Source organism: Amblyomma maculatum, chromosome 3 (genome assembly GCF_055883805.1).
Source record: "Amblyomma maculatum isolate TAMU_Amacu chromosome 3, ASM5588380v1, whole genome shotgun sequence".
In the NCBI taxonomy this organism is placed as follows: domain Eukaryota; kingdom Metazoa; phylum Arthropoda; class Arachnida; order Ixodida; family Ixodidae; genus Amblyomma; species Amblyomma maculatum.
In genome coordinates, this window is record NC_139346.1 from 135,304,018 (window position 1) to 135,312,424 (window position 8,407).

General features: G+C 45.2%; 1 protein-coding gene across 1 annotated transcript; it reads right to left on the reverse strand.

Moving 5' to 3' along the window:
* Positions 1-2,965: 2,965 nt before the first annotated feature.
* Positions 2,966-4,021, reverse strand: LOC146196140 (uncharacterized). The gene has a single exon (XM_084598100.1). It carries the CDS (start codon positions 4,003-4,005, stop codon positions 2,968-2,970), a length of 1,038 nt encoding a protein of 345 aa, XP_084454226.1. The 5' UTR covers positions 4,006-4,021; the 3' UTR covers positions 2,966-2,967.
* Positions 4,022-8,407: the final 4,386 nt, after the last annotated feature.

Sequence of the window (8,407 nt, forward strand, 5' to 3'; positions counted from 1 at the left end):
CAATTAGTTTACAAGTGATCCTGGCATTTGTTGAGAAGTTATTTATGAGTAATCGATTCAAATTAAAGGCTCTGTATTTATTTATTTATTTATTTAAAAATACTGCAGCCCCTCAAGGAGTGGGTACAAAAATGTGGAACAATTCCACGCATACAAAAGTACATACAAGCATTACAAATATAAACGCTAGAAAAACAACATACAATGCTACGACTCAATTGCCGACGCAAAATCAGAGATTGATAGTGCACTAATGTTGCCATCCAAAGAATTCCAACACTCCACAGTGCGCGGAAAAAAACTGTATTTGAAAACGTCAGTGCGGGCAAAAAAAGGTTGGATATTAAGATCGTGATGGCTCCTGGTAGCAGATGGTTTTGAAAACGAGATATGCTTACCCTCTGAAAGGCAATTAGCAGAATGAACTATGGAGTGAAGAAGTTTTAAGGACTCAGTTTTTCGGCGGGATGCAAGCGGGCTTATGTTTAGGGAAGACATCGCAGATGAGGGTGAAAAATGAAAGTCGTAGCGGCGAAAAATAAATCTTACAGCTTTACGTTGCACAGATTCTATTTGATCGATTTCACATTGCTTGTATGGATTCCAGACATTAGAAGCGTATTCAAGAATAGGGCGAATTAGAGTTTTGTACATGAGCAATTTTGCTTCTTTAGGAGCATCCCGTACTGTGCGTCGTAAGTAACCTACCTTTTTAAGAGCTTTAGCTGGGATGTAATCGGTGTTTTGACCATTGCATATTGTGAGAAAAAACGACGCCAAGATATTTATATTCATGAACCATTTGCAGTGATGCATAGTCATAAATAGAAGGTGATAGGCGGTTGGTGAAAGACATGACAACTGTTTTGCTGAAATTGATGTTCATCTGCCACGTATTGCACCAGTCACGGAACATACCAAAAGACTCATTCAGAAGGAGGTGATCATTAACAGAGTTGATAGTGTGGTACAGTACGCAATCATCGGCGTATAGACGGATCTTGGAGGTTATACTGTCAGGTAAATCATTAATATAGAGCAAAAATAGCAAAGGGCCAAGGACAGAGCCTTGGGGAACACCTGAGGTAACATCGGCTAAAGAAGAATCGACGGAATTGAAGCGAACAGACTGGGAGCGGTGTGAGAGGAAATCGGCAATCCAATCAGCGAGTTGAGAGTTATTGAGAATTACTTTTAGTTTGCATAACAATTTAGAGTGAAGGACCGTGTCGAAAGCTTTTGAGAAATCGATGAATATAGCATCGATTTGGTTACCGGCGTCTATGCTGAGAAGAATGTCATGTGCAAATTCGGTTAACTGAGTCACTGTACTAAACCCCTTACGAAACCCGTGTTGAGCACTGGACAGAAGATTATTTGCTTCAAGAAATTCTATAATGTGTTTATAAATAATGTGCTCTAGGATCTTACATGAATGTGCAGTTAAAGAGATCGGCCTATATAGTTAGAAAGCAGTTGTTTGTTGCCGGATTTATAGATAGGGAGTACATTGGCGAGTTTCCATGAGGAAGGGACAATGCCAGTGGAAAGAGATTTTTGAAATATAATTGAGAGATATCGAGATGACCAGAGGGAATAACGTGCTAGGAAGGTGTTTGGGATACAGTCCGGTCCAGCGCATTTTTTTGTGTCAAGGCACAAGATAAGATTTAAAATCCCCGGAGTGCTAACCATGATATCTGAGATAGAATGATCATGATTAGGAAGACTGAAAGGTGGAATCATGTTATTATCACGTGCAAAGACGGAATAAAAGTAGGCATTAAATGCATCAGATATTTGAACAGGGTCAGTCACAATTTCTTCATTAATAACAAATGAGGTGGAGGAAGTGTTTGAGGGTAGAACAGAGCGCCAAAATTTACGAGGGTTATCTCTTAGCAGCCCTTGGAGCTCAACGCGGAAATAGAAATCTTTAGCAGAGTGCATTTTAATTCGAAGTTCATTTTTTGCAGCTTGAAATCGAGCAACAACATCAGGGTTATTGTTACGTGCCATGTGTCTCAGCCGGGCTACACGACGTGACATCTGTAAAACATCGCGATTAATCCAAGGAAGAGTAGGATTTCTTTTCTTTGTTTTGACGGGAACAAACTGTTTAATGCACAGTCTAACAATTTTTTCGAAATATTCAACAAGGTCATTAACGTCGCCGTCACGGCTGAGCGCGCAGAAGGCGTCGAAGCACTCGGCTAGTTTGTCGATTACGGAGTTGTCGTCTGCGTGGTGGAAATCCGGAAATGACGTGAAGGAGTACTGTGGGTTACTAGAGAAGCGGGACAGGGTAAGGAGAACTGCTTCACGGTCAGAAATACCATCGACAACCGTACACTGAAACCCGGTGTCTATTAGGTTGGGGCTTAGAAAGATTAAGTCTAGCAATGAATTCAGCCTGGTGGGAAGCGTAACTATTTGAGTGAGTCCAAGAGAGAGTGAGAGATCCATCAACTCTTTTGCTAAAGAAGCGTCACGGCCAGAATAACACATCGATGGCCAGTGAATACCAGGCACGTTGAAATCACCCATGAAGATGATGTTTGATACTGAAAGGCTATGTATGAACTGACCAACAGAGTGCAAAACATCAGCAGAGGTTCCGGGGGGTCGGTAAAAAACGCCAATAATAACAGTCTGTTTTTCTAAATAAAGCTTGCACCAAATTGACTCGGTGTTGCATGGAGCAGGAAGTATAGAAAATCTAAGATAAGAACGCAGAAGTAAAGCAACACCACCTCCTTTGCCCTCATGCCTGTCAGCACGGATAGCAAGGTAACCAGGTGGGGTAAATTCAGAGTCATATATGTCAGGGTGAAGCCAGGTTTCAGTGATGCCAATAATGTGAGGGTCATGGGAGGACACAAGCGCGAGAAGATCAGGGAGTTTGTTAGAGATGCTTCTAGCATTAAGATTTAAGACAACGAGACTTGGTAGCGAGCTAGGTGAACGTCAACGGGGTAACGGAGGAAGCTCACTAGATTCGGTAGCTTCATGACAGGGTAACGAATGAAGCTCAGAAGATTCGGTCGCATCGTGATGGGGGTCCCGTTTCAAGCTACTCGAAGCTTCATCCCATGTGTACCTGACACCATCAATGAAAGCGTGATTGTACCGAAGCTTCACTTTTGAACCACCGTCACGAAGCGAGGAAGATGCATTCCATATTTTCTTACGAATGGCACGGACGCTCGCAGAGAAATCCTCAGTGAAGTAAAAATCTTCCCCTTTGAGTTTCGATACGTTTTTCATGACAACAATCTTCTCACTGAAGTCGAGGATCCTTAGAATGACAGGTCGTGTACGTCCATCACTGGGTCTGCCGATGCGATGACAACGCTCAATGCGCGGACATTCTATGCGAAGATTTTCGGTAAATAGTTTGCGGATTTTGGACAATAAACTGGCGCCATCTTCATCAGGACTCTCATGTAGACCGTGCACAACAAGATTGTTCCGCCTTGACCGGTTTTCTAAGTCTTCATTCTTTACAACCAAGTTGGATATTGTTTTTTTTAATGAGGTAATGTCCGAACGGAGGTTAGCGCTCAATGACTCAGAGGCTGAAGGAGTTGCAGATGATTCCAGTGATGAAACACGAGCTTCGAGGACATCAAGACGAGCGGAAAAAGTTTTTTTAATATCTGTAATGTCACTAGCGATTCGTTCTTGACCAGCAATCAGTTGCGAGAGCTGAGAAAGGACGTCTGCGACCCCCGGAGTGGAGGACAAGTCAGTATTGGAACGCGTTGCCCGCTTCCCACTAAGATGTTTAGACGAGTTAGCTGAGACTGATCGTTTAGGGGGGCCTGGGTTTTGTTCAACGTCCCCGCTTTGTAGAAGGCGAGAAAAGCAAAATACAGCATTTGAACAGAAGGTAACAAAACTGTGTGGGCAGGAAAACAGCAGCAAACAACGATCATCAGATCGAACGCAGTGAGCGTTCTTTAGGTAACATACCTGCACGAAGAACATGCAACGATTAGGCATCTTGTAAAGGCTGCTGCCGTCCTGCCCACTGAAGCAGTACGCCGGTGCGGTCCGATTTATAGTCCGAGGAAGAGTTGACGTAGACCAAGGGCCGATGGTGATTGGACGGTGTAGACATGCACGTGGGAAGCCGTCAGGTGCCCAGGGGAGCACGCCAGGTATATCACCAACAAGGGTGACATGGCAGTCCGTAGCGAAGCTGATGGTCCCATCCACGTGCCGCAAGCTTGATGGTTGCGCAGGCGCTCTTGAGTCGAAGTCGCAAAAAAGCGAAACAGCAACAGCCGCGAGGATCTGCACGAAGAACATGCAACGATTAGGCATCTTGTAAAGGCTGCTGCCGTCCTGCCCACTGAAGCGGTACGCTGGTGCGGTCCGATTTATAGTCCGAGGAAGAGTTGACGTAGACCAAGGGCCGATGGTGATTGGACGGTGTAGACATGCACGTGGGAAGCCGTCAGGTGCCCAGGGGAGCACGCCAGGTATATCACCAACAAGGGTGACATGGCAGTCCGTAGCGAAGCTGATGGTCCCATCCACGTGCCGCAAGCTTGATGGTTGCGCAGGCGCTCTTGAGTCGAAGTCGCAAAAAAGCGAAACAGCAACAGCCGCGAGGATCTGCACGAAGAACATGCAACGATTAGGCATTTTGTAAAGGCTGCTGCCGTCCTGCCCACTGAAGCGGTACGCTGGTGCGGTCCGATTTATAGTCCGAGGAAGAGTTGACGTAGACCAAGGGCCGATGGTGATTGGACGGTGTAGACATGCACGTGGGAAGCCGTCAGGTGCCCAGGGGAGCACGCCAGGTATATCACCAAGGGTGACATGGCAGTCCGTAGCGAAGCTGATGGTCCCATCCACGTGCCGCAAGCTGATGGCGGCTATGATGTGAAAATATTTTTATAATGTGCTTCCGGTGACTGCTTGCAACATATTATAGAGCTACACTTCGCTGCCCATTTGTATCCGCCCCATTTTCGCAGACGTCTACTGCGCTTCCTCTGTGCGTCGTCTCATTGGATGATCCCAAATCAAGCAGTCGCGATGAGTTGGGGTGAGGCGTGGTTGCCCTTGTTTCCTTTATTCCTCCTTATGCGCCGCTGTAGGCTGAGTTGAGGGAGAAGAGCATTATTTTTGATAGCCAATGACTTCGATGCTTGTGAATCTAAATTAACAAACATCGTCTTGCAGAGTGGGCTGATGGCATACGGATTGCTCGTGCGCTTTTTCAAACTTCAGCAAATAGCTTATCATGGCCCCTTTAAAATGGAATTTCATGGCGTCTGCTTGTTTTCGAAATTTTCGTCGTCGAAGTGTGGACCAAGGGAAAATTGCACCCGCAACCATATCTGATAGCAGATATCCATAGCGACTCAGGTATCGGAGTTGGTCTGTTCAGAAATTAGTTCAGCTTCCATTTCATGCGTTATGCCGGCTGCTTAAGTTCCAGCTGTTAGAAGCCTCATAGGTCAACATTTGTCACTCACAGGGATTCGTAAAAGCAGAACAGCCTTCGGTACTGGAGCTGTGTATCGTTCGGGGCGAATACGATTGGTGGTGTCCCCTGATGCACCAGCGCTGGCGCTTGGCGAATGGGCAGAGAGCAGATTCCGTCCACCGTCCCGTTCGGTTCTGGAACATCCTCGTCGTGGCTGTACAGGGCGCCAATAATCGATGCCGGGGCTGTCGCGGGTAATGTTGCCTGCAGCGTCGAGAAAATAAGGAGACGCGCGTGCAGAGCTTATTGACGCAATGACAAGGCATGAATGGACACTTAGGATAACGCTACCGAATGTTTGCTGTTAGCAATATTATGACGCAATGACAAGGCCGGCTATTGAATGGACACTCAGGATAACTCTATCGATTTTTTGCTGTTAGCAATATCAACTTGTTTTGTATTTCGTGACTTTGCTGACGCTTGCCAGGCAGTAAAGCATAAATTGATGGCTCATATATTCTGAGTTGAACATGATACTTTAAGCACCGCTCTGATTCAATATCGCGACTGTTTGGTGAAAATGTCGAGAAGTTAAGTGAACCATTAAGTAGACGCGTACTCCGTGATCGCTGGCAGTGAGCGGTGTGCTCTACTAACAGCCGAAATTAAAGCTAACCGGACCGAGCTCTAAAGATATTTTATCAATTAACGGCGTTGTTGATTCGATTGTAGCAGCTTTGTTATGACCTATGAATGGCGTTACAGATGCCAATGATAATGTTATTGCGACGAAATCTAGCCTGAATTTCCGCAACTTCTAACGCAGTGGGATAATTTTGAGGGTTAAGTAGGATAGACTATAGCTGTATAGCATTGACGAGGGTCGGTATCCAGCGAAGCTAACACTGTGGCAGCACTCATCGCGTAGGCACTTTCTCAGTTAATGTTTTATCTCAGTAGACAGCGGATGCAATAGACGCTGTTGCTGCTTCTCGTCCCCCCCCCCCCCCCCCCCCCCCCCGACAATGATCAGTAAGGCGAATATGTATGTTGGCCAGGTTGCCAGAAGTGACCATGTGTAGACCCCTTTTCCACCACTTGCGTGCCTTAGAGGCAGCGTGTCTGAAAAAAGATCCGAGGTCCTGGAAGGTTCAACTGCTATCTGAACCTCCGATTTCAAGAGCAAAAGCGAGTTTACAGCGCCTCGCAATTTGGCGACGCACGAAATGGGGAGTAGCTGGTTCCCATGAAGGAGTGCTTTTGAACTAAATAAAAACACGACATAGTGCACTGTGTTTTCCCTTTACTACGCTGTTTTCATCATAATTGAAAACAAAAACGGCCTCACATTCATTTGCGGCTCCATTGAGTTTTTATGGTTATGATTTGAAAAGGATTTATCAACCTCGCTGCTTTGCAGGCCTTATTTAATGTTAACGACTGAACACGCCACGGGTTGGTGCGTCAGATAGATGTGTGCGTGCGAAGAATTACTTCAGTGTTGAGACGTTCATAAGACCGGCGCGAAAACCGCGAGCACAGAGTGTGAAGTATGTATTTGTCGGTGAAACGTCGACTCAGTTTTCACGTCTTCATTCGGTGTAAAATTTGAGAAGGAAAGGCGGCGGATTATTTTTAATTACAGACATTGAAGCACAAAGAACATATACTATTTTTTGCTAAAGAATGATGTGCGGTGTAATGCCAATACTCTATCTCGCTTCACCCTGCTTGAATGCTGGTTCTGAAGCATTTTAATGTTCTTACTTTAGGCTTGCTAGTTGTATTACTTATGTCTTGCATAGTTAGGCTTTCTTTCTTCTCGCTTCTTTCATACACTCCTCACATGTAATCATAATATTTTGTAGCTGTGAACTTCATTTCAGGCATTATTTTTCGGTCTCAACAACAACAGCTGCCGAGTAGCAGAGAGGGCGGACTATCCTGTGTGATAACTGCATCAGGTTTGAGCAGGTTCGCCCAGCACAGTTAACTGGTTATCTACTCCTGTACTAATTTCATAACGACTTTTTCGATGCAAAATGGAGGGCTAGTGCATCAACAGCGCCCGAGGATCTTTTAGACGGACAGCTGCTTTTTCTCCACTGCTCCGCACTTGTATATCGAAGCACTTCAAAACCAAAAACCACTCTAGCATCCAATGCCAATCGCCTTAAACAGGGAACCATACCAAACGCAACTGTCCGCCTGTGTCACCACAAGCTGGTTTTCTCTGGTTTTCAACATCTATCCATTTTTCTGATAAAACTGCACCAAATGTTTAGAAAGAAAAACTACTTGATTAATAAAACGAGCAAACTCAAAACACCTTCGTCAGCGTCTGAAATCACTTCGTCTGCAAGGTACGTTAGAGAGTGGGTTCTGGCTATGATTGTTTATTTTTTTGTGATTAGGACCTGCTGTTAAACAAACACAACCTACCTACATTTTTCGTGTCCAGTTAAGAAAAAATGTAAGGCAGCGCTATGCATGATATCCTAATATTCCTCACTGGTGATGAATATGTACACAACCAGGCATGATCTATGCTATGCGGATGGCGTTTTTGGTGAGTCTCCGTTAGAGTATAATGGAAACTTGCTTGGAAGTAATATACATTTGCTTTGCCTGAAAGGGCAATGTAACGTCGGTTATATGGCCATTTCTACAAATCATCATCATCGTCATCAGCCTGACTATACCCACTGCAGGGCGAAGGCCTCTCCCATATTTCTCCACTTAACCCGGTTCTGTGCTAGCTGCATCCACTTGACCCATGCAAACTTCTTAACCTCATCCGCCCTCCTAACTTTCTGCCGCCCCCTGCTACGCTTTCCTTCCTTTGGAATCCAGTTTGTTACCCTAAGCGACCATCGGTTATCCTGTCTTCGCACTACATGTCCTGCCCATGTCCATTTCTTCTTCTTAATTTCAACTAGAATGTCGGTAACTTGAGTTATG